Source organism: Camelina sativa, chromosome 9, assembly GCF_030686135.1.
Source record: "Camelina sativa cultivar CO46 ecotype springtype chromosome 9, ASM3068613v1".
NCBI lineage: Eukaryota > Viridiplantae > Streptophyta > Magnoliopsida > Brassicales > Brassicaceae > Camelina > Camelina sativa.
In genome coordinates, this window is record NC_141888.1 from 42,983,459 (window position 1) to 43,007,376 (window position 23,918).

A 23,918-nucleotide genomic window follows, 5' to 3' on the forward strand; every position below is an offset into this window, starting at 1 on the left:
GGAACTTAATATACTAGCTAGTGCTGTGTTTGTTATTCTATATATATGTGCTAAATAAATATCTATTTAATTTATCGTAATTCAAGCATATGCTCAAATCTCTTATGATACACCTTAACAATATCAATTAATGACATCAATTTGTTTTCAAATAGAATCCTTACTAGAGAAGTATAGACAAATGCTTACGTAGGACGTACAAATTACGATACATAATACATACATAAACATGTTCCAACACATAAGATAATTAAGATGCATGGTCGTCGTTTTATAACTTGATTAATTAAAATTTGGGTTATATAAAATGTCCAAAACACTCACATCAATAAATCACTGTTCCATTGCATTTTTTTTGTTTGTTTTATTTTCATTTATATGTATGTGTATACGTATGTAGCCCTACACACATGTATGTGAAGACCCCATGTACGTAGATGAATCGATGTAAAGTGGGACCGCTGGATTAAAGCAAATCAATTACCAAACATCGATGTGAATTTGATCACATAGAATTGTGACTTTTGCTTCTATATATCGCAATCTTTTTCTCGGCTATATTTTCTTCTATTCTTATTTAGAGAAAAAAAAAATGAGAAAAGAAATCAAAATGAAACAAAAAAACATTAAAACCTTTCACATTGCAAACATTCTATTTGAAACATCTGCATTCAACTAATCTTAAGTTCTCGGAATGTAATAAACAGAAACGCCTATATTTGTGAAGTAAAAGAGCATTTATTAGCACTCAACGTGTCTGATTATATATTAATGTACTTAATAGTGATATAATCTAACTTAAGCATAGTTTTAGTGTTTTTTTCTATCGTTGAAATCATTAAGGGCTTACCTTTAAGGAGGAGCAATAGAATGGCCTTGTTGGTTTGGGTCCACAATGTTTGTTTTAATCAAATACTTATAATTTTTAAAACGAGGTAATGTTTTGTCAACATAAATAATAGTTCTGGTGATTAACTAGTGATGCTAATGAAGCAACTGTCTTAATTAACTAAACAAGCCTTTCAAGGGATGGTTGGTCGAGATACTAATAATCATTAGATTAAGATGTCTCTACCATACATAATTCAGTTCTCTCCTTTATGATCACACTCCCTTTTAAAGAACTCCTCAAGTTGATGTAGCGTATAGGGTACTAAGATCAAATTTCTCATATATGTTTATTTTAATTAGAATTGATACGTTTAAATGTATTTTTTAATTTCTCAAATAAATTAATTAGAATTGATATTTCGTGGGGTAGGACAAAATAAAGACTCAATTTATTTGCTATAAAACCTCGTGAGATTACTACGTACCTAAGTTGATTTTATGTAAGTTCGTGGAATTACTAATAATAAATATATTTACAAAATATAGGTCGTCTAACATAAAATAATTAGCAATATAAACAAAAACAACGTGATCGTCGTGGCTTTGGCGGTAGCTTTTGGAGTTAATTATTTAGTGTTTTGAAACTTTACGAGGACTTTTGTCTATTCACTACCGTAAAACCCCTCTCAGAATCTTCGTATGGAACCTTTTTCTTGTTTCTTTGTTTTCATAAATGCTAGCTTTGTTTTTATTTACTATGAATATTTACCAATATAGAATACTGGTAAGAATCATATTTGGCATAAACTCTCTTGATTAGTTAATAACCTAATGAACCTTAAAAGATATATCTTCCTAGCTATAAGAAAAAGAGACATTGACAACATATCTATTCGTCTTTCAGGTGATAATAGACATTCAAAACATATATCATTTGTGGTTGATATCACATGACACCTGAGTTTGATCCTTCAAATGAATATTATATAATTTAGCAAAAATAAATGAATAGTATTATATTATAGATATTCGTTCCTTTTTCATCCCCCTTTTTTGGTAATAATTCCCAAAGCTATCTTTGTTTTCCAATAAGCTCTGCATGAGAAAAACAAAAAAAACAAAAAAGTTACATGTAGCTAGTAGGGTATTTTTGAAATGTTGAAAATGGAGACAAGTTTATTTTAATTAACTTGCTTTCTAAAGAAGCAAAACGTAAGATATGGTTTGTATTTGGATTCAATCTGAGTTTTCGAGGTTCCTTTGAAAAACTTATTTTCATATTTTGTTTTTGGATATCATTATACATTGATTTAACAACAACAAAAAAAAAATTGGAAAAAATATAAGAAAGAAGGGAAGACATATGACATAGGCCCGTCCAGAGTTCTAAAAAGCCCAATAATAAGTAGAAAAGCAAACAATAGAAGAAACAAAAAATATCCTATTAGCCCTCAAAGAATTACAAAACTTCGAAATTGATCCCCAATAATTCAAAACTTTTACACAACAGGCGCCGAAACTTTCCCGGCTTGCTCCAACACCTCCAAAATCTCCGCACGACTCCTCACGATCCTATGGAAAACTTCTCTGATCTGTTGCTGCAACGGCACAAGCTCCTCCTCCATTCTCCGGCATATCTCCGCCATCTCCGCCACTTGCGCCGCCGCAGATTCAGCAGCATCTTTCTCCGCCGGATAATGAAATCCATCGGCGAATTCAATCAACGAGTGACCAAGCTTCTCCATCCTCGTCATCTCCTCCATTAACCCAGCGGATCCTTTCTTCTCTTTCTTTTTCCACTCATCTCCGATCTTCTCATGGATTCCGATCAAACTCTGAGCCCAACTCAAATGTTTCGGCGGCACAGGTAAATGATTCGCTAATCCAGATCTCTCCTGACACGGAACCGCCGCCGTTAACACCCACATTACGAACACCATCACCGTGCTCATTATAAACATCGGTTGCGGCAATCCCGCCGCTTCGTTACCACGTGGCGGCGTTAGATTCGCCGTCATCGCGTGGATCTGTTTCGCCGCCGACCAATTTCTCCCCACCGCCCACGACGACGATTTAAGCTGACCAATCGTCGCTCCTCCTTTACTCGCCGCCGATGATCCACCGCTACGACGACCGAACGACCACGATCTCTCCGTCGTCTTGTTCCCTCCGCCGCCGCCACCGCCACCGCCGCTGACATTCTCTTTATCCTCGAGACTCAACGCGACGACGAGATTCGCCAACGCGCGTTTCGCTCTTCTCACGTTACCGTCACCTAACGGACGTTGCTCCAAAGCCGTTACAGCGATCTCAGCTAATCGCTGGTAATGTCTAACGGAATCGATTCCGTTAACAACGGCGGTACAGATATCAAGCGCTTTAATCGACCGGTCTAACATTTCAGGAACTAACCGGTCAAAAGGCGGTTTAGAAATCTGGGTTGGGTCACGGCCCATTAAGAGAATCGCTTTGAATTCAGCTTCGCAACAGAGGAAAACATCCATTAGCTTACGAAGCCAGGTCACGGACATAATCTGCTCCGTGGCGGCTACGGGAGCAACGGTGTTCGTTTCATCGGACGGTGGAGGTTGATGAGGAGGAGGAGTAGGAGAGAGAAGATCGGTGAAACGATCGGCGATGTGTTTTTGGAAAAGCTCGAGGTCTTCTTGTTCTTGTTCGTTGTTGACGTCAACGAACTGGTTGCGACGGATACTGATCCGGCCAAGGAACGAGCCTTGATTATCTTGTGCAGGTCTCATGGTTTTGTTTTTGAGGAAGAAGAAGAAGATTGGGAAGGTTTTGGAAATGGAGAGTTTATATACGAAGACTAAATAAATTTGTGGTGCGCATGTCTTGTCGGAGAGCTTGAGACCCGTTCTTCGTGCGCAGTTATCTCTTTTTTCTTGTTTCCAATTTTGTCCCTTGTCGCGTTATTGTAATATTAGCATAGAGTACGTGAGTCGTGACATTAAATGTTGAAACAAAAGTACATATTTAATATTATTTTTAAGTTCACTCCTTTTTTTTTGGTTAATGGAAACTGTGAGAAGGATGATTGAAATTCTAATAACATATTCTGATTTTGTTTCCGTGATATTTATACTGAAAATATTTCAGATTTTAAAATTTTCCTTAAAGAAAATGGAGAAAGCATAATTATCTCCAAGTTTATGGCATATTTCGATAGCATGCGAGAAGAAATAAATATGTTTGTCATTTCTGACAGTTTTCATTTACCATAAGAGGGTTAACTTAATCATAAGTTTTTAGACAGAATTTAGTAAACTTAGTTATGAATTTCAGACAGAATATTGATATGGTATTTAGCCCAAATTCTCTCCATCAATTTCTTCTATGAGTCCACCAAGCCCATTTCAGATTACAAATTTTTACATTAAAATTATTAAGATTTGGAAAATTAGAAAAGACTAATTTTAAGTTCAAATAGTAATGAATTAGCTTAGTTAAGTGTTAGGCTGTTTTAACTTTTAACAGTCTGCTTCTGTCTAGGTTGATTTTCCTTCATAAGTAATATGGAAATTTTGGCATTCTTTTTTTTGCGTAGCATCTCTTTTAACTCTTTTATTGAGAAAATGCAAGTTATCTTTCAAAAAGAACTCTAAAGTGGCCTTGATGGACTTTGAGAATAAACTTATTCATAACTACATATTGGCAAGGGCCGGCCCAACTGTATTTGATGCCTAAAGCTAAAATTTTTTTTTGGCTCATTCACAAACATTTAATAGAAAATATTGACAAAACCGGCAGTTTCATGATTTGAACTCGGATTATTTAGGTAGAAACTAAGTACGCATTACCACTGTACCACCGCAATACAAGACATAATACCCGGATATAACAAATAGTATTGGATTTTTTGCTACTTTGCCATACTAGTTTGATCAAAGTTGGGACACTACTATGCTATTATATTGTTGTGAATTATTTGAGTATATAGTTGAACGAGTATCATAAGTTTTATTTGATTCCAATACTATTTAGTTTTCTATTTTTTTTTTGGATATTTTGATATTTTGAGAATGATCTTAATTTGAAAAACTTGAACAATCAGAACGTGGAAAAGACATTCAAGTTAGAGCGACTTAATATAGGTCATTAGTTTTATGATTTTAATAGATTTAGAAATCCAAACAAAAATCTTGTGTTATTGAATCATTGATTTCAAAATACTTATCAAACTTTTAGAGAAGCTAAAAAAACGCTGAATTTTTAAAGAAAAAAGTTGATTTAAGTTTTAGAGCTGCTAAAGTTCTAAAGAAGCAGAAGGCATTGAACTGGGATTTATGCCCTCGAGTTGTATTCAATTCAAGCCAGAAGAAAATGAATAAAGCTCCTCAGGCGATTATTGTAAGTAAGTTTATTTTTGAATTTGTCTAGTTTCTAATGTCTTTGACATTATACATTGTTTTCATCACATTTTTTACCACAATAGAAATTAAATCTAAAAATATTAAAGATATACATGTAAATTAATATTTGTGGATATATATTTTATAATTAGTTTTTTCTTATGTTTTTTATATGTATCATTAAAAAAATTTAATGATTAATTTTGAAATAAAAAATTTACATAATAATAATGAAAATCTTTAAAACTAAAGTTTATATAATAGAATCATGATAATTGAAAACAAGTGTTATTATTTGTTGGCTTTAGTTTCTAGAGTTATGTTGTTAACCACCAAATTGTTTATGATAAATCTACCAAATTGACAAAATATATATATAAATAAAATGAATGATGATATTCATATAAATAATATAACTTTAAAAATTCAAAATTTCAAGAAATGTGAATGTGAAAAAATTTACAAAGATTTAAAAATGGCAGTATGTAAAATATATGAACTCTGAAGCAGAAAAGTCAAATCTGAATAAATAAATAAACATTTAATTTAGTTTTTGTATAATAGGAAATAAATTAATTCAAAAAAAAAATTAAAACTGGGATTTTTAGATTTGATGAGGGTTTTTTAACCAGTCTAATAACTACTGAAATTTCGAGTCAAATTTATTTGTTGGTTACACTGACTGACAGTTTACAAATAAGGACAAATGAATTAAAAAAAAAAAAAAAAAAGCAACAAGACAAGTCAGCTCCATTCCATTCTTCACTAATCGCACTACCCATCTTTACAATAATCATCTCTGAGTCTCTCATTGCCCTTTAGCTTTGTTATAGAGCCAAACACTACTACAGAGAGACTCTCTCACACACTTTGTTTCAATAATTAAATCTGGTTTTTTTTGGCTCCTCTTATAAACTAATGTCTCCAGGTCTTATCTCCTCTCTCTCTCACTCACACCATCTTCGATCCCTTATTCAAAACCCTAGATCGACGAATCTTATCATCTCTCTCTATTGTAATTGTTACAGTTCGTAGAGTCATGGCGTTAGCATCCACCACGTTGCCAACCAAGTCCGGATTATCTCTTTGGTGTCCTTCTTCTCCGTCTCTCGCTCGTCGATTTCCCGCTCGTTTCTCTCCCATCGGTGGTTCTTCCAGAGGACTCGTCACTGCTTCCTTCGCTAACGAGAATCGCGAGTTAGTTTTTTTTATTATTATTACATGACTCTTCCCCAATTTTTGCTGATAGATGAAATTTTTGTATTATCCGGATTGAGTTTTTGACCTTTTTTTTTTTTTTTTTTTAATTGGTTAGGTTTGTGATTGTTGGTGGAGGTAATGCTGCGGGTTATGCTGCTCGGACTTTTGTTGAAAATGGTATGGCTGATGGTCGCCTTTGCATTGTCACCAAAGAGGTGACTCTCAATTCGATCCCTGAGTGTGTTTTCTAAATCACTATCACTTTCGTTGGATTTGTTGTGGTTGTTTATGTTGGTTGTTGTTGTTAGGCGTACGCACCTTATGAGAGACCAGCTTTGACGAAAGCTTACTTGTTCCCTCCAGAGAAGAAGCCAGCTCGTTTACCTGTAAGCTTTGCCTACTTTAATGTTTAGTTTGATCAATTTGAGTGGTTCTATTGGTCTTAATTTTGGCTACACGAGACTTTTTAGATTGGATTCTGGTATGGTTTTAGCTATGCGGTTAGTGTGTTCTGTTTATATTGAGGGTGGATAATAAATATGCAGGGCTTTCATACTTGTGTTGGAGGTGGTGGAGAAAGGCAGACACCAGACTGGTATAAGGAGAAAGGGATTGAGGTAAATTCTTCTGATTGATAGATAGTTTTGTTTTTTAAAAAATATATATGAATGGAAGTGAAGTTAGTTTGATTATTAGTCCAGCTCGGAATGTACATCAGTGAATTTGTGATCTTCTCCTGTGTCTTATTATTGATGCATTGTGTTTGAACAGGTAATATATGAAGATCCAGTGACTGGAGCTGATTTTGGAAAGCAAACTCTGACAACAGATACAGGGAAGCAGTTAAAATATGGATCCTTAATTATCGCTACAGGGTGTACAGCCTCAAGGTGAGTGAAAGTCGCATTATATTTGCAATGGATTGATTATAAACAACATCAGAGAAACTAGACCCCTTCTCAACCATGTCTATTCATGCTACTGAATTTTATATGGCAGGTTCCCAGATAAAATTGGTGGGAACTTGCCAGGGGTTCACTATATTCGGGAGGTTGCAGATGCTGATTCACTAATATCATCTCTGGTAAGCTAAGGGCATTCTTACCAGTTATGTCATCTTAATGCAATGTTTTACTATGTGTCCTTAGGAAACTTTTAAATTCCCTTGGTGACAAAATAACCTTCCAATATATGGATACAGGGAAAGGCAAAGAAAGTTGTCATTGTTGGTGGTGGCTACATTGGCATGGAGGTTGCTGCGGCAGCTGTTGCGTGGAATCTAGATACAACGGTTATTATCCCTTTGACTTCAATCTTTAAATTGTGCTAGTAATGAAGCATAGTTTTAGTCATTCGCTGAGTAAAACAAAATTCCTTGAAACGTTCATATAATTTGCAAAACAGACGAACTAATTTAGAGCTGCTTTTGGGCTTCCCCTGTTGGAACAATAGATTGTATTCCCTGAAGATCAGCTTTTGCAAAGACTGTTCACTCCATCACTTGCTCAGAAATATGAAGAACTATACCGTCAAAATGGTGTTAAGTTTGTCAAGGTAAGATATCAACCCGCGTCAATGCCTTAGACTGAAGCCTTTGCTTTCCTGCGAACCTAAGAATTTCAAGAACACAGTGAGTAAACTTAAGTTTCTTTTTCTTTTGAACAGGGGGCTTCAATAAATAACTTAGAAGCAGGTTCGGATGGGCGTGTATCAGCTGTTAAGCTTGCTGATGGGTCTACAATTGAGGCAGACACGGTATAGTTGTAGCTTAGCTTCACGTTTTTTTTTCTTTCTAGAATGATGCAACTTGAACAAATGTGATCATATATGTAAACCGTGAAGGTCAATGAAATGCTGATTTTTGAACGACCTGCGTATCCGTACTGTACAGGTTGTAATCGGAATTGGAGCTAAGCCTTCTATTGGCCCCTTTGAAACTTTGTCGATGAACAAATCTATTGGAGGAATTCAGGTATTATTTACTAAACATCCGGATTCAGTTTCCTAGATTAATCGGTTTTCAAAGTTAGAACTTCACAAGAAACTACATCATATGACCATACAATTAAAACTTTAATAAGAGCTCATCTTCAACCACAGGTCGATGGCTTGTTCCGGACAAGTACCCCTGGAATTTTTGCTATTGGAGATGTCGCAGCCTTCCCTTTGAAGGTACTTACTTTGCTGCCAGAGAAAACATGTTAAGCCACCAATCTCGTGACCTGTAAACTCATCATGTTATTGTGTGATGAACAGATATATGATCGAATGACTCGTGTTGAACATGTTGATCACGCCCGCCGTTCTGCACAACACTGTGTGAAATCGCTGCTCACAGCACACACTGACATGTAAGCTTCTTGAACCTGGCATGATCTGTAGACATTCCGTGTATCTCTCAACAGATCTCTTCACCTATTAGTTCCTGTCTTGCAAAAAACGTTGCAGGTATGATTATCTTCCGTATTTCTACTCAAGAGTATTCGAGTATGAAGGCAGCGCAAGAAAAGTTTGGTGGCAATTTTTCGGGGATAATGGTAAATCTCGTTAAGACATTAATAAAACACAATCCAATTACTCAAAACAATATTTCCAGTGTATCTAAACAACTGATTCATAATGGCCAGTGGGAGAAACAGTTGAGGTTGGCAACTTTGACCCTAAAATTGCTACCTTCTGGATTGAATCTGGTAAATCATACTTCCACTTTCTCACTTCTGTTACTACTCTTGAACCTTGCACTAATACACAGCTTAGCAAATTAACTAACTTTGATGAGTAATTATTGCATCAACAGGTAGGTTGAAAGGTGTTCTTGTAGAAAGCGGATCTCCTGAGGTAAGAGTCTTTCTTAGCATCTCCCTCATTAACATTCTGAATTAGCCAATCTTTACAACATCATATGCTTCTTTAGATCCGTGAGACTAAAATTAGAGTATTTTGGTTAGATTTTTGAAAAACTAGACCATTGCAATTACATCAGAATGGGTTTTGTTTTCATGTACTTATTGCTTTCATTGTTGTGTATAATCTCTTAAAACAGGAGTTCCAGCTTCTCCCAAAGCTAGCAAGAAGCCAACCTATTGTCGATAAGGCAAAACTCGCCAGCGCATCTTCAGTCGAAGAAGCCCTCGAAATTGCACAAGCCGCTCTACAGAGTTAGAGAGACAAAGTTCATGGATCGGAGTTGTACTTTTTTAGCTTTTGGGATTCAGAGACACCAACCAACATCTTTTATTATTCTCGGTGAGAGTATTCATCTTTCCATTGGAAAAATGATTTTATAGAGAGTACTACTGTTGTCAATAATCTCCACGAATAATTTATATAGCCTCTTTTTAAAAAAAAAAAATGATAATCACATTTTGCTCTTTAGAGAGCTTCTTGTCTCTAATAAAATTCATACGAGAGTCGTGACATAGAGATATTTTTGTCATATGATCGATCTATATGGGTTTCATGGATCGGTAAAATATTTCATATAATTTCTTGTATCGATCATTAAAGTTGCTTTTGTGCTTATTTATTCTTTCATGACCATATAAACTCTTTTCAAACTTTTCTGTGACATAATTTTTGAGAATTATTACAAGAGAGTATTTTTTTTTCTTATTAATTTTAACACCCTCGTTTTTTGTTTGGTTTAAACGCCTAACATTTTGGTTAGAAAAAGGGCTTTTGCGAGTTTTCTTGTTCTCGTGTTAGTGTTTAATGGAGGAGAACGGTTAGGACTTGGGATAATGCAAACAAACGTATGATGTTGGTTAAACACCAATAAATGAACTTACTACTTGAGAAAAAGGCATTAATTTTAACAAACATAATCGACCGTCACACATCATCAGCACTTTTAGCTTAGAGCTTGTTGAGTAATAATACACAAAACAAAAAGTGAAAGCTGAAAACTCCACACGCATTTACATGAGATTGGGTACAATCATGTTCATGTACATATAGCAAATGTGTAATAGCAGATTTTCTTTTTGGTAAACTATATTTATAGCAGAATTGTTATGATTTTTTACTTTGAAGAGTTTATTTACTTTCGTTCTGTGATACATAATTCAATACACTGTATACTTTTTTCTACATATCATGTAGCTACCAAGGACGACCATAACTCGATTATGACCGTATAAACTCTTCTCTAACTCGTTCTAAACTTTAATGTGACATAGTTCTTGGTATTAATAGGAGACACCATTGTTTATTTTTATTTTTGGAACAACCTCGGTTTTGTGGCTTACAGGTGTTAAGAAAAAGTGTCTTTTCAGGACTCTTTATGCCAATAAAAGAAAAACGTGTAATGTTGGTTAAGCTATAACCCAATTTATGCCAATAAAAGAAAAAGACATTGAAGGACTCTTTCACAAACTACAAAATTTGAGATGGTATTATATATACTTTAAAAATAATAATAGAAAGGATTAGTAATTATCGACCGTCATACACTCATACATCATCAGCATTTACCAATCACCACTACGCTTATACACACAAACAAGGAAACAAAAGAAAGAAAGTGAAATATGAAAAACCATACGCACTTATCGTGAGTGAACTCGACGTTCGTTTGTTTCAACTGAAGAAAGAAACCATTCTTATGTTTTTGGTGTAGGCGCGTGTGATATCTTACCACACCTTTCCTTTTATAGAACTATCGCTTGTTTTTGTTTTCTCCAAATACATTCTGGTTGCTTTGACTTTTTGGTATATAATGCATCCGGTTGTTAGCATTTTGGAATAAACCAGAGCAGAAAAGATGGGAGAAGTAATTGATGCATTATATACCAAATTAAATAAGATGTTGAATTTTTTGGTGGAATTTAAAATACTATACACATAAAAATACAAATATAACATAAGCCAAAAGGACAAATAGATTTAAAGATATGTTTGGTTAGCCAAATTTCTAAAATAACGAATTGGCGCGTGGGATCCAATTTGTGTTACGGAGAGTATTATTATATTCTTAAGACAATACTAATGATGATGTGTAAACGTCACAAACTTTGACTAAAGTTGTTAATTTTTCTGTTTTTTGTTTTTTTTTTTTTGTCAACCTTGTTACCTCCTTAATAAGTTAAACTTATTAAAGGCCAAAACTCTTTTGGGGATTTTCATGTGACGGGAAGACGAATTCAAAGGATTAATACTAGATCAATGAACTTCAGAAACTACAATACAAAAAGATTCTATTGTGTTTTTTAGTCACATAAATCAAACTTTTATGTTACATATAGCACAAGAAACCATCGTATACAACTCAAACTATTGATTGGTAAGAAAAAACTCTCTCTTGTTGTTTATTGGAAGGAGAAGTACAAAATGCAAACACATAACATAATATATGGATATGTTGGTACTAAAAAACAATTGATCAGAAAGAAAAAAAAAAAAGAAACAAAAACAATTGATGATGAACTTACCATATAAAGGGACAATGGAAGAATCTTTGACGAAATAAAAACTTTTGAAGTGGAAGTTACTAAATCTAGAAACGATCAATGATCAACGGACCACATCATGGGACCATTAAAGAGAAGAAATGTGCCAAAAGAACCACAGAGCCATTTCTCACGACTGAGCTCCACGCTCTTGTCTTTATACTCAAGAAAACATTTTGTTCAACACAAACCACTCTCTGATAGTTTTTGTAAATACAGTAGGAGAGTGTGAAAATTCCTGACATAGTATTCCTCTGTTTTTTCCCTAAACCCATTTAATGTGGCGGTTTGTTATTTGGGATATAAAGCATCTAACTTTCTTAGGTTTTAGGATAAAAAAAACCATCAACTTTTTTACTGTTCTCATCTTCTTCTTTGTTCTACACAAAAAAAATAAAAAATGAAGGTAATGTTTTTGTTTTGTTTTGAAGAACTTAAAAAATGAGTTTTTTGTTGTTGTTGTAATAGACTTGTTGGAGGAGTGTTTTGATTAATGGTACTGGTTCTTTCTCTACAGAAAATGGTGGCGACGATTAGTGTGTATTGTAAGGAATCAACGGAGAAAGTGATGCGTACTGTTGCTACCTGCTCAGGTTATTTTTACATCACCACTCTCTGATTCTTGCCTTGTTCATGAAGTTTTTTTTTTTTTTATTAAAAAGACAAAGCTTTTCATTACACATTTACACAAACAACACTCTGTTTTATTTTTTTTTGAGATTCTTCATGGATCAATTGAAACCCAAAAAGTAAGATTTTTTTGTATTGGAAAGACAAAGCTTTTTGATTACACACACTCTCTGTTTTTTGAGATTCCTTATGGTTTTTTTAAAAAAAAAAATTTATTGGAAACCCACAAAGGTTAAGTCTTGTTCTGTTCTTGAGTTTTTAGTGAAAAGCCAAAAGCTTTTGATATTAACACTCTCTGTTCTTGAGATCCTTAATGGTATTTACTATTTATCTGAAACCCTCAAAAATTGAATTTTTCTTCTGTTTATGAGAAATTATTATGGAATTAAAAAAAAAATTTATTGGAAACCCACAAAGGTTAAGTCTTGTTCTGTTCTTGAGTTTTTAGTGAAAAGCCAAAAGCTTTTGATATTAACACTCTCTGTTCTTGAGATCCTTAATGGTATTTACTATTTATCTGAAACCCTCAAAAATTGAATTTTTCTTCTGTTTATGAGAAATTATTATGGAAGTAGTTAAAGCTACACTTTGTTTTTGAGATTCTTCATGGATATGATTTGATCGCTCAAAAAATGGTTTCGATTTGTGTCTCTTTCAAGGATTTTTATAAAAACCAAAGCTTTTTTTTTTAAATTAGGGTTCTTTATAGATTCGAGTTTGCGTGTGAGTTTGAGAATTTGTTCATGAGCTTTGAATACTCATAAGTGTCATACGCTCTGTTTTTGGATTTATCTGAATTGAAATGATGAAATCTAAGAACTAACCCACCTTCTTGATCGTCGTAAGTCTCAAAGCCCAAATCTTTTACATTTTCTTTTTCAGGAATTACTAGTATAACCTTTGATCCGAAGGAAGGAAAACTAACGGTGACCGGGGAGTGCTTTGACGAGTTGCAAGTTATGAAAAAACTTAAACGGAAATGGGACAGTGCAAAAATGGTGAGTTTTGGCCCGTTCGATGCTAAGAAAGAAGCTGAAGCGGCTGAGAAGAAGAAGAAGGAAGAGAGTGAACGTCAAAGAATGGAAGCTCTATATCAGTCTCACCGGGAAACACCTCTCTGTCCGCCGATTCACCATCATCACAACACTATCGTGTGTGATCATGATCACCAAGGCTGTGTGATCTCTTAAGGGAAATGGTACTTTCTGATGTCGTAGTCTCTGTTTATACTTTACTATCGTTCTAATTGACGAGATTTTAGTTGTGTTAACTCAAGGATTTATAGTTACCTGCTATATCTACATCACTTAAGTTTGTATTTCAAAACCAACGATGTCTCTGATTTTAATTTTAAAATTTAGATATAGATAAGAAAAGCAACAACAACACAACTGTAATGTCACAATTTTTCATGTGGTGAAAGTCTGAAGATGAAAATGGCAGACTGAAGAAAATTGCGTCACAAGGAACTTGCAGTCGAAGACGCACAGTTTCCAGTTTTATTCTAATTTGACCAAAACAACTAGGAAACACAATGAATCATCATCATCGAAATATGATAAAGACTATCTTTTCTTCTAGGACAGGATTAATAAGCCTCTAAAGTGTAAATTTACAATCAAAAGTTTGTTTTTTTGCTTACAAGATGAGACTTTGAAAAAGATGATACAGAGCTAATTTTAACTTCTATTTCTTCATGAGGAGAATGACAGTGTGAGCTGCAATGCTTCTGTTTTCTCCGAGGCTATCAACTTTCTCGTGGGTTTTGGCTTTGAGGTTTACAACAGAAGGATCAGCTCCAAGAAGCTTGGACAGATTGGTTCGGATTGTCTCCTTGTGAGGACTTACCTTTGGTCTCTGGAGAATCAATGTTGCGTCAAGGTTTCCAATCTCGTAACCTGCCTCATCCATGAGTCTCACCTGAAACACAAATACAAGCAAAACACTTTGTTTCAAGTTCGTTGAATCACATTCTTTATACCGACAAGTGATCATCATTTAAAGTTCAAAACTTTGATTCACATAACTCTAATTCATGCAATCAACATTCACAGTCAATCATGGGTTTGAACCTTAACAAACACATTATACTAAACCCTGACCCCCAATCTAAAAGGCCGGACAAGAAAGAAACTCAATGGCTTTAACCTTGAGTACCCATAATTAACATACGTTGTCTCATAGGAAATGTAAAAAATACAAGACTTGTTCTGTAATTCCTCATCCCAAGAGACAGTGAACTTTAACCTTAAGCCGAGTTATGCCAAGCCTTTGCAAGATAAAACTGATGAATACAAATGCATGAGCGATAAGATTCTACACACCATTATTCAGTGATCACAACAAATTTAAAACCTATACGATCTCCACATCTCTTCTACTTTCTAGAGATAAAAGATAATGTACTCAAACTCAAAGAGAGTATTACAGAGCCTTCATCAACTTCTAACAAACTGAGTAAATTCCATTAACCTATGGATCTAGCTTCAGTTCTGAATGATAACCACAGGCTTAAAGACAGAGCTATGCTTAGCTAAGGAGGTATAAAGTATATGTCTTTGCATACACAATTTCAACACAAAATTGAACATCTCAAAGGTAAGCTAAGAAAAAAAAGCTTACAGCTTCTTTGATGAATACAGATGAAGCAGCTCCTTTCCATTTAGGATCAGAATCAGGGAAGATCTGACCTATATCAGGAAGCCCTAGTGCTCCCAAAATCGCATCCACTACACAATGAAGCAACACATCGCCTGCACCAACAAGTTCAAATCAAAAACCTAAAATTTTTTATCCCAATTTCAAAAGATTCAATAAGACGAATTCACAATTACCATCGGAGTGAGCTTCGCAGCCTCTATCATGAGGAATATCAATCCCGCCGATGATCAGAGGGTAACCTGGCTCTAACCGATGCAGATCGAATCCGTGACCGACTCGAAACGGAAGCGTTTTGGTTGATTTCTTCGAAGTCACCGGTTCATCATTGACTCCGACGGCGGAAGAAGCCGAGATTGAAGAACGACATGATAACGAGAGAGACTTCTCCGGTCTACGGAAATAGATCTTCCTCGCCGGGAGAAGAAGTGGCGTTTTGGTAATTTGAGAATGAAACAACGAAGAAGACAGTAGAAGGTGAGTAGAAGAAGAAGTAGCCATAGCCATTCTTCTCCGATTTGAAGTCAATCTGCAAAATTTTAATTTGTTGTCTTTATTTTTTATTTTTCTTTATTTAAATTATCATAAATGTTTGTTGTGGGCTTTTATTGGGCTTTTCTTACTATATTGCCCATATTAAATCTGATTTACTCCTGACCGTCGATCAGGTTACATCTCTCTACTGCGGTTTACTAAAGACTCGTCGTAGAGAATAATTACTCATTACTTCTTCTGCTTTAGGTTTTCGCCTTCGGTTTTCCCTAAACTCCCTCGCCCACTCTTCTCTTCCGCACCGCTTTTTTAAAAAACGGCGACGCATTGTCTGTAATCGATCGCCGGGTAATTAGAAGAGAAGATGGCGGCGCCGGAGGCTCCGGTTAAGTATGTCGGAATCTGTAAGGAATCCGCCGCTTTCCGGCTCATGAAATCGATGGTGAGTAAAATTTGTTCTGTAATGATCTGAGTACATTTGTGTAGAGATTTTGATAAAGACCTAATTTGTTTTGGATTGGTGATTTCTTTTAGGGTTGGGAAGAAGGAGAAGGACTTGGTAAAGATAAGCAAGGCATCAAAGGTTATGTGAGAGTTAAGAACAAGCAAGATACTTCTGGTTAGTTTCTTTTTCTTCTTCTTAGAGATTTTAATTTCTTTGCTTTGGTGATTGTGAAGCTGTCGAATTTAGATTAGAGGAAACTTAAATAACGCTTCGTTGCACAATTACCCAATAAAAACATTAATTTCTGCCTTTTGGGAGGAAATGTGTGTATACTTTGTTTAGTTTAGCTACTAGGTGTATGTAATTTGGTGAATGTTAAGTTGTGGCTCTAAGATAGAGCTACTTTATCCTTATACCCAATATTTTCTGTTTTTGGGTGATGCATCTATACTTTATGTTATAGGACTGAAATTTTTTGAAATGTTGGAGCAGGTGTTGGTGTTGATAAGCCAAATCCATGGGCATTTGATACAACTCAGTTCGACAACATTCTCAAGAAATTGAAAGTGGTAATGGTTGTGTACATCTTTGTTTTTTAACTAATCTCTTTGAAAAGAACTGGAAGGGGGTTTTAGTCTTAATTTTGTTTGCTTGTTATCTGCAGCAAGCAGCACCTACCAAGACTGGCAAGGATGATGATGGTAAAACTACTTCTTAGTAACTTCAGTTCTTTCTTTCTTGATTCTTCCTAATATTTGTGTTTCTGTGGCATATGATAGGTTCCGATGACGAAGATGAAAGTGTAGATGGTGCCAAATCTGAGCCTGCCAAGTTGAAGATTGTTGCTAAAACCACTCGTCCACAAGGAAGGTATAAACGTAGAGAGAAAGGGAAGCTTGTCAATTCTTACTCATCTAAAGATCTTGAAGGAATATTGGTAAGCTTGCTATCAAATCAGTTCTCTCATTCTTTTATCCGTTCATGACCAAGATTCTCATGTCTATTAGCATTACTCATAACTTCTACATATTGTTTGTTATTGCATAATTTCAGGATTTTCTCTCCTTCTACTATTATGTAAACAAATTGCGTTAGGAAAATAAGACTCTCACTTATGCTAAATTATTTAATTTTTTTGTAGGTTAAGCGAACTGAAGAGCCTTCTACTGCGGTTTGTGACATAGCCGATACTATGGAGATTGAAATTATATCTGAGGATAAAAATGCTACTGTTAAAGGTGATAGATTGTACCCAAATCTTGAATTGGTGTGACTTTTTCATTGAGCTGATAATGTATGGATCTTTTGGGCTGAACAGAAGAGAAAATTGAAGAACCTTCTTCGGACTGGTGGGGAAATAAATTCGGGTTTGTCTCAGGCGGTCTTCTTGGGGCCAAGTCAGGAAAAAAGAAATTAAAGGCTAGCGAGAGAAAAATGTTTAGTGAGAATGATCAAGAGAATCTTTACAACATGGTTCAGGTATGTTTTGTTTGTCTCCGTCCACTCTTCTGTCCAAGCTGTTTGTGGAATATAGGTTGGCATCTAACATCTTGATGCCGTGAAAATGTCATGTAGGATAAAGCTACGGCTGGAAAACAAGGACTGGGTATCAAAGACCGGCCAAAGAAAATAGCTGGTGTTCGTTACGAAGGGAAGAAAACATCTTTTGATAACAGTGATGATGATGATGATGATGATGACGAAGAAGAGGAAGAAGAAGAAGAAGAAGAAGAGAGTGAAGAAGATGAGGACAAAGTTTCTGTTATCGAAAAATCTCTTCCTGTGAAAAGGAAGCATGATGAAATTGTTGAACCCAAATTCAAGTTAAAGAACCTCTGCAAGCAGATTCTTAAAAAGGTTTGTTGTCAATTTACTTTAGACAGTAATTGTAAACTTCTATATCATCCCAGTATCCCACTCATGACTTATATGTATATGTGCAAAAACATTTGTCAGGATGCTGGTAGTGGTGGATCAATGAAGCTCAAACAGCTAAAATCTCTGATCGATGAACAAGCACCATCAGTTCTCTCAAAGTTCTCGTCAAGAAAAGATGCTATTGCTTACTTGAAACTTAAGGTAAATACAAATATTAGCTTATCTTATGCCAAATTCTCTTATAAATTTGTTGGATGTGGGAGAGATTAAAGAAATGTGATCTTTGAGTTATTAAACGAAACCAGTTTTGTATGTTTACTAATGTTGTACTAACTTTTTTTGTGGCAGCTGGAGCGAAGTGGGAAGTTTGTTGTGGAGGGAAAGAAGATTAGTCTTGTATCAAGCAAGAAGTGAGCACATTTTTGGTTGAAATTATCATTATACCTGCATAGGAGAGTGGAGATTAGGACAACTTTTGTTACTCAATCATCACGATGCCATATGTAAACAAAGATTATCCCTTCAATTTGGAAATTTTGATTTGTTTGTAATCTATTAATACATTCTATGGGCATTAAACTCGAGACTACTAATAAGTTACTCTTATCTCTTATATTTAGAAAATCTTACATGTTGTTTGAACTGTTATATGTATTTTCCCTGCACGATCTTGGTAGCTATATATTTACCGAGATAATCATAACCATGACAATACAGAGCTTCAATTTCGGCTCTTTTACCAGTTTGAACCATCAGTGACAACTCGTCTCTGTAGTTATCCTGGTCAGAAAGTAAAATATCAGAATCAATTGTGGTATAAATGATTTATACATTCGTTGCTTCCACTTGAACATTACTACTGATCTCTGGTTATAATGATCAGTTAGTTTACCTGCAAGATTTTGGAGGACAATAAGCTTTTAGCAATCTGTGAGTCCTTTGGCTTTAAGGGAACCAAAGACTCTTCTGGTATCAGATTCAGATCATCTCCTCGGAGCCCAATCCACTTCACATTGCAAGCTAAAGATGATGCACAAACTATCATCACAAACAGAGACTTGGAAATATATTTGGTGCAAACAGGTAAGTCTTTACCATATCTGTATGCTTCAAGACCCATCCCTATGCTTCCAAACTTGAAGGTGCATAATATAGCTAACCCAGGTGGATTCCTGACCTCTCATATATGAACTTATGAGCACCAAACTATTATCTAAACAAAGAGGAGGATGCTTATTTATGCTTACCAATCTACTAGAGCAAGAATTGGCAGATCAGGAAAAGTTGTGCTCATCCGATGAACGAAAAACCTAAAAGATTCAACATCCAAGCTACTCAATATCAATGGCTATAAATTGCAAGCATGGTTTTGTAACTAAGTTAAGAGTTTCGACCTTGTGGCAATATCAGGATACCCTTTCGCAGTGATGAACACGCAAGGAATGTGATTGAACACACGATCTTCCACAAGCCGATGAAATATCGCATGCTAAAAACAGATTCCGGGAGTGAGTTATGAGCAATTATGGTATCTTTCTTACATATGCTTTGATTGGATGAAGAGAGACACCTTTTCCACAATAATGATATACCGAGCATCACTTCTCATGATGGTGTTGTCTAGCAAATTCAAGTCTCCGGTTATAGCAAAACCTGAAGAACCACAAGCCGAACAATCTACAGCTTCCTTACCTGGTTCCTGATTGTGAATAAAGAAATAGTCAAACATCACAATGTGAGCTAGAATCACAAAACTTCATCAAAGAACTGGCACAGAGCAACGAGATCGACTACATTACTCACTTGTAGAAATAACCTTCCAGCAACAAGACCTCTGCTAGAAGCCATAATCCCAAGACTGTATCTACTGCAACGTAGAAGTGCTACCACATCTGTTAAACCAGCAAGCAGGAAACAAAATCAAAACCCAACAAACTCTTCAATCCAAATGAAAAAAATCATAATGTTCAACATTGGATTGACCTTGGACAGTTCTGTTAACTTCAATCTGAGATGAAAAGTAATCAGGTGAATCACAAAGCAACTTATAAAACAGCTCTCTTTGAGTCACTCGTTTCTCTTGAAGCAGAATCTGAAAGCACATTTCCATAACTTTCCACACTGTTTTCAATAATAAAATCACAACCATTACTTACACTCATACCATCTCAATCAAAGATTCAGATGAATGAAGAGGCACAAGAGAGAGAGAGATTAAGCAATTAATTTACCACGAACAAAAGCTTTAGCTGTTTTAGCATTCGTCAATGAAGTCTTAGTAAACGAAGTAGAGAGGAATATATATGAAACATCTGTGAGTACGCCTTGGTTTATACAGCTATTGCTTCTCTTCCTATTGATCTGTTCTTCCCCCAAAAATAAAAATAAAACCCAGAAAATTTCAGATTCCGAGAACGTTATAACGCGAATTCTAAGAAACTTTGATTTAAGCAGTACCAGAGAGAGATCGGAGATGGCTGGATCTGGAGAATTCAAAATTCGGAGGAGATTGAGTACAGAGACTTCGATTCTAGCACGAGCCTGTTGTAAAAACGAGCTTCGATTTCAATCAGAGCGACGGGACTCGACACAGGGAAGAAGATGAGTGATTCGATAAAAACTTACTTCGTGAGGGAGAAGGATGTCAGCGTAAGAGAGGTGTTGATCGGAGAAGAACTTCATCGATGAGATTCCTCCCGATGATTCCTCCATTTTCCAGATTTTTTTCCGATTCCAATTTTTTTTTTTGAAATTTGATTGAAAGAGAGAGAGAGGCGGGCAATAAGTTTCAGAATTTTAGATTTGCACTGTATGTCGTTTCATGTAGAAGAAAACGGCATGCGGTTCATGTATCTTTTTACGGAACTTTGGAATCATCTCATATGGATCCGATTAGAAAATAACGTACATACAGATACAGTAGGATGAACCGGAAGATACACGTAGTCGTGCAAAAGGAAAAGTTATATTTTTTTTATAAAAATCTATCTATAAAAACATTTGATTTTGTTTTATATAGTTATATATACTTAGCAAAATTAGCAAAATGAAGTATGAGAAGCTTCCACGTGCATGGATATATGAGTGTTTGCATATGTTAACTGTGCTGATCCTATTTGGGTTTATTCGACCGGTCAAAGCAAAGAGAGATCATTCTTAACAACCACAACCACACTAATTTTGCTTTAAGTTCGGTTATCCGTATTTAATGCCCAACATTTTAAGCGACTTCATGATTTCTATAAGTTTCATTAAGGATAAATAAATAGTTTCTACAATTTTTTTGTTAATATATCATATCTCATAGTATGGGTGGACGACGAAACGAAAAATACTTTGCGAAAAGAACTTTTTCATTTTTAACTTGGAATTGACCATAATCTATTCCTTTAATTTGAATATATTTTTAACTCGCGACTTGGTGGAATCTAGTATGTTAGTATGTTACATATGTTTACCACAATTGCATGGTGAAACGTATCATTTGCAAAATGGAACTAAACTAATGTCCTAACTATTGTGTATAATTCTAATGGTACGTAGTTCATTATCGAGCATTACAAACAAAAAAGGGATTTAATATCATAGAGAACATACATGTAAAGTTATTTAAAATTAATCTCAATTTTCGCTTAATTTTCAATCCAACCAAATGTCCAGGCTCAAGAGCGTGCATACGACGTCATCATATACAAGTATGGGGTTGGTATACTATATTTAACCACACGTATGAAATGAGAATAAAATAAAAAGTAATTAGTTATATTATTTTACCTGTTACATGGAAATTTATAAGCTAATTATTAAGCCTTTACCAAACATTCCCTTTGTCATTGGGAAGACATAAACAAAAACTTAATTTGACCATAAATATAATTTGATTTCAGGTCAGGTGATCGGTTTTTATATATGAGACATGGCATATGGATTGTCTTTGACATGAAGTTAAAATTTTGATCAATCATCATAATTTACATAATAAACAAAGTCAAATACATATTATTGTTTCCGCAATATTAGTTTATCTATATGAACAAACTATCCTCAAATGTATAAGACCATTCATATATAGACCGCACCATCTCTATCAACATTACTTTAAGTCTAATATAAATATATACTATTTAATTTACATTTCAAAAGATAGAGTTAAGTAAAAATGAAATGTTATAGAACATAAATTTTATATATACAGTATGTTTTAATATATTATTCTAAAAAAGTATATAGATCCAAAAACGTTTGTAAAGGAGAAAAAGAGATATATAGCTAGGAAAAGGAGGAGAGACCAAGGCAGTTGAACAAAAAAGTTAGGTGAATATAGTTGGCCTCAAATATAATACCCTTTTACTCATTCTTCCTCTTTCCTCCCTACAAATATCCTTATAACCTTTTCTCTCCTGATCTTCTCCTTCTTCCTATTATGCAAATTAACATATATTTACATATATATACGTAGTCATCAGAGAGGGAGAGAGCGAGAGATCTAGATAGTGAAAAGTTTCCTAATCAATGGAAGGGGTTGACAACACAAACCCGATGTTAACCCTAGAAGAAGGCGAAAACAGCAATCCTTTTCCTTCCTTTGATGACAAAACCTTGATGATGATGGCTCCTTCGTTAATGTTTCCCGGCGATGCAGGTCCATCTTCTTCTTCTTGTTCTCCAGCAAGTTTCCATCTATCTGCTCAGCCGGAGAACCGTCAGGGAGGTGGAGGAGATATGGGAGGATTAGTGAGTAATGATAGCGATCATAGTAATAATCATTGCAATAAAGGAAAAGGAAAGAGATCTCCGGCAATGCAGAGGATAGCGTTTCATACGAGGAGTGATGATGATGTTCTTGATGATGGTTATCGTTGGCGAAAGTACGGTCAGAAATCTGTAAAGAACAATGCTCATCCCAGGTTCTTCTTTTACTAATTTATTACATTTATTAGTGTGTTTAAAAATAAATATGACATCGTTATATATACATATTAGATATGTTAAAAATAAATATAAAGTAGATATCGGAATTGACCTAAACTTACATATACACATGCACACTCTACTGGTCACGTGTATTATTAGTTGGGAAACATTTGTTTAACAACCTAAACGATCGAAGTCATCATTTTGAGTTAGTCCGGTTGTAATACGTTATTGCTTGTGTCTTGGAATTTAGAGCGTTCATTTCGTACTGTTTATATAAACAGATACCTGAATTATATGTAACCAAAAATATTCTTTAATTTGATTACTCATTTGAAATTATAAAAAATAATTATTGCAGGAGCTATTACAGATGTACATACCACACATGCAACGTGAAGAAACAAGTGCAGAGATTGGCAAAAGATCCAAACGTTGTTGTAACAACCTACGAAGGTGTTCATAACCATCCTTGTGAGAAGCTCATGGAGACTCTTAGTCCTCTCCTTAGGCAACTTCAGTTCCTCTCCAGAGTTTCTGATCTGTGATTTGAATGTTAACTAGTTGGTGTAATTATTTAATTATGCTTTAATCGCTCTATTGAGCCCTCATCTCCCAAGAGATAAAATGTATAGAAAAAATTTGAGATCATAGATGTTTATGTTTATTCCGATGATTTGTGTTTGCTTTTGATTTGCGTCTAATTGTCTCCTTGTTGTGAATTGATTGTTTAGTTTTAGCCTTTTAGGTGAACGATCATATATAGACATTTACTGGACCATTTTTAAATTTAGAAAATGTTTGGCGTCATTGTGTGAATGTCAAAACATTTTTTTTAAAGCATGATGTTAAAATCAATATTATTATAAACTATATGATTTTTTTTTTATTTTTTTTTCTGTATTATAATATTTAATTATTTATAAATTCAATCATATTGTTTATATATTCTATCAATAATTTATATTATATATTATTTCCACTATATTTATGATGGGACCTACAATTAGTTGTTATCTCTACTAAACGTAAGTATTAGCAAGGTTTAAGTAA

The 23,918-nt window shown here is 34.8% G+C and overlaps 7 protein-coding genes across 8 annotated transcripts; 4 read left to right on the forward strand and 3 right to left on the reverse strand.

Annotated features, from left to right (window-relative positions):
- Window positions 1–2,090: 2,090 nt before the first annotated feature.
- LOC104714746 (protein ROH1A) lies at window positions 2,091–3,887 on the reverse strand. The gene has a single exon (XM_010432205.3). It carries the CDS (start codon window positions 3,588–3,590, stop codon window positions 2,331–2,333), a length of 1,260 nt encoding a protein of 419 aa, XP_010430507.2. The 5' UTR covers window positions 3,591–3,887; the 3' UTR covers window positions 2,091–2,330.
- A 1,967-nt stretch (window positions 3,888–5,854) lies between these two features.
- On the forward strand, window positions 5,855–10,007 carry LOC104714747 (monodehydroascorbate reductase, chloroplastic/mitochondrial). Its single transcript, XM_010432206.3, has 17 exons — window positions 5,855–6,129; window positions 6,230–6,398; window positions 6,517–6,616; window positions 6,710–6,787; window positions 6,947–7,018; window positions 7,173–7,291; window positions 7,401–7,485; window positions 7,603–7,692; window positions 7,854–7,955; window positions 8,067–8,156; window positions 8,293–8,373; window positions 8,502–8,573; window positions 8,658–8,752; window positions 8,850–8,938; window positions 9,029–9,091; window positions 9,199–9,239; window positions 9,445–10,007. The coding sequence occupies exons 1-17, from the start codon at window positions 6,120–6,122 to the stop codon at window positions 9,562–9,564; spliced, it is 1,476 nt and encodes a 491-aa protein (XP_010430508.1). The 5' UTR covers window positions 5,855–6,119; the 3' UTR covers window positions 9,565–10,007.
- Window positions 10,008–11,988: 1,981 nt separating this feature from the next.
- LOC104714748 (heavy metal-associated isoprenylated plant protein 15-like) lies at window positions 11,989–13,854 on the forward strand. The gene is made up of 3 exons (XM_010432207.3): window positions 11,989–12,254; window positions 12,366–12,441; window positions 13,361–13,854. The coding sequence occupies exons 1-3, from the start codon at window positions 12,249–12,251 to the stop codon at window positions 13,666–13,668; spliced, it is 390 nt and encodes a 129-aa protein (XP_010430509.1). The 5' UTR covers window positions 11,989–12,248; the 3' UTR covers window positions 13,669–13,854.
- Window positions 13,855–14,032: 178 nt separating this feature from the next.
- Window positions 14,033–15,730, reverse strand: LOC104714751 (2-C-methyl-D-erythritol 2,4-cyclodiphosphate synthase, chloroplastic). The gene is made up of 3 exons (XM_010432208.2): window positions 15,313–15,730; window positions 15,101–15,231; window positions 14,033–14,398 (listed from the first exon to the last, which is right to left on the reverse strand). Exons 1-3 carry the CDS (start codon window positions 15,641–15,643, stop codon window positions 14,165–14,167), a joined length of 696 nt encoding a protein of 231 aa, XP_010430510.1. The 5' UTR covers window positions 15,644–15,730; the 3' UTR covers window positions 14,033–14,164.
- Window positions 15,731–15,820: 90 nt separating this feature from the next.
- On the forward strand, window positions 15,821–18,599 carry LOC104714753 (G-patch domain-containing protein 1). The gene is made up of 10 exons (XM_010432210.3): window positions 15,821–16,070; window positions 16,163–16,247; window positions 16,566–16,642; window positions 16,738–16,774; window positions 16,853–17,010; window positions 17,215–17,311; window positions 17,392–17,552; window positions 17,649–17,930; window positions 18,030–18,152; window positions 18,300–18,599. Exons 1-10 carry the CDS (start codon window positions 15,993–15,995, stop codon window positions 18,363–18,365), a joined length of 1,164 nt encoding a protein of 387 aa, XP_010430512.2. The 5' UTR covers window positions 15,821–15,992; the 3' UTR covers window positions 18,366–18,599.
- LOC104714752 (meiotic recombination protein SPO11-2) lies at window positions 18,456–20,731 on the reverse strand. 2 transcript variants are annotated; one of them, XM_010432209.2, is made up of 11 exons: window positions 20,577–20,731; window positions 20,409–20,492; window positions 20,183–20,312; window positions 19,935–20,072; window positions 19,755–19,843; window positions 19,522–19,650; window positions 19,346–19,440; window positions 19,199–19,261; window positions 19,047–19,123; window positions 18,844–18,971; window positions 18,456–18,731 (listed from the first exon to the last, which is right to left on the reverse strand). In XM_010432209.2, exons 1-11 carry the CDS (start codon window positions 20,661–20,663, stop codon window positions 18,597–18,599), a joined length of 1,155 nt encoding a protein of 384 aa, XP_010430511.1. In that variant the 5' UTR covers window positions 20,664–20,731; the 3' UTR covers window positions 18,456–18,596. The 2 variants fall into 2 exon arrangements, with proteins under 2 accessions (XP_010430511.1, XP_087320374.1); XM_087464248.1 differs by having other exon boundaries at window positions 18,844–19,123; window positions 20,577–20,715.
- A 1,588-nt stretch (window positions 20,732–22,319) lies between these two features.
- LOC104714754 (putative WRKY transcription factor 56) lies at window positions 22,320–23,551 on the forward strand. The gene is made up of 2 exons (XM_010432211.3): window positions 22,320–22,858; window positions 23,227–23,551. The coding sequence occupies exons 1-2, from the start codon at window positions 22,464–22,466 to the stop codon at window positions 23,411–23,413; spliced, it is 582 nt and encodes a 193-aa protein (XP_010430513.2). The 5' UTR covers window positions 22,320–22,463; the 3' UTR covers window positions 23,414–23,551.
- The last annotated feature ends 367 nt before the right edge of the window (window positions 23,552–23,918 follow it).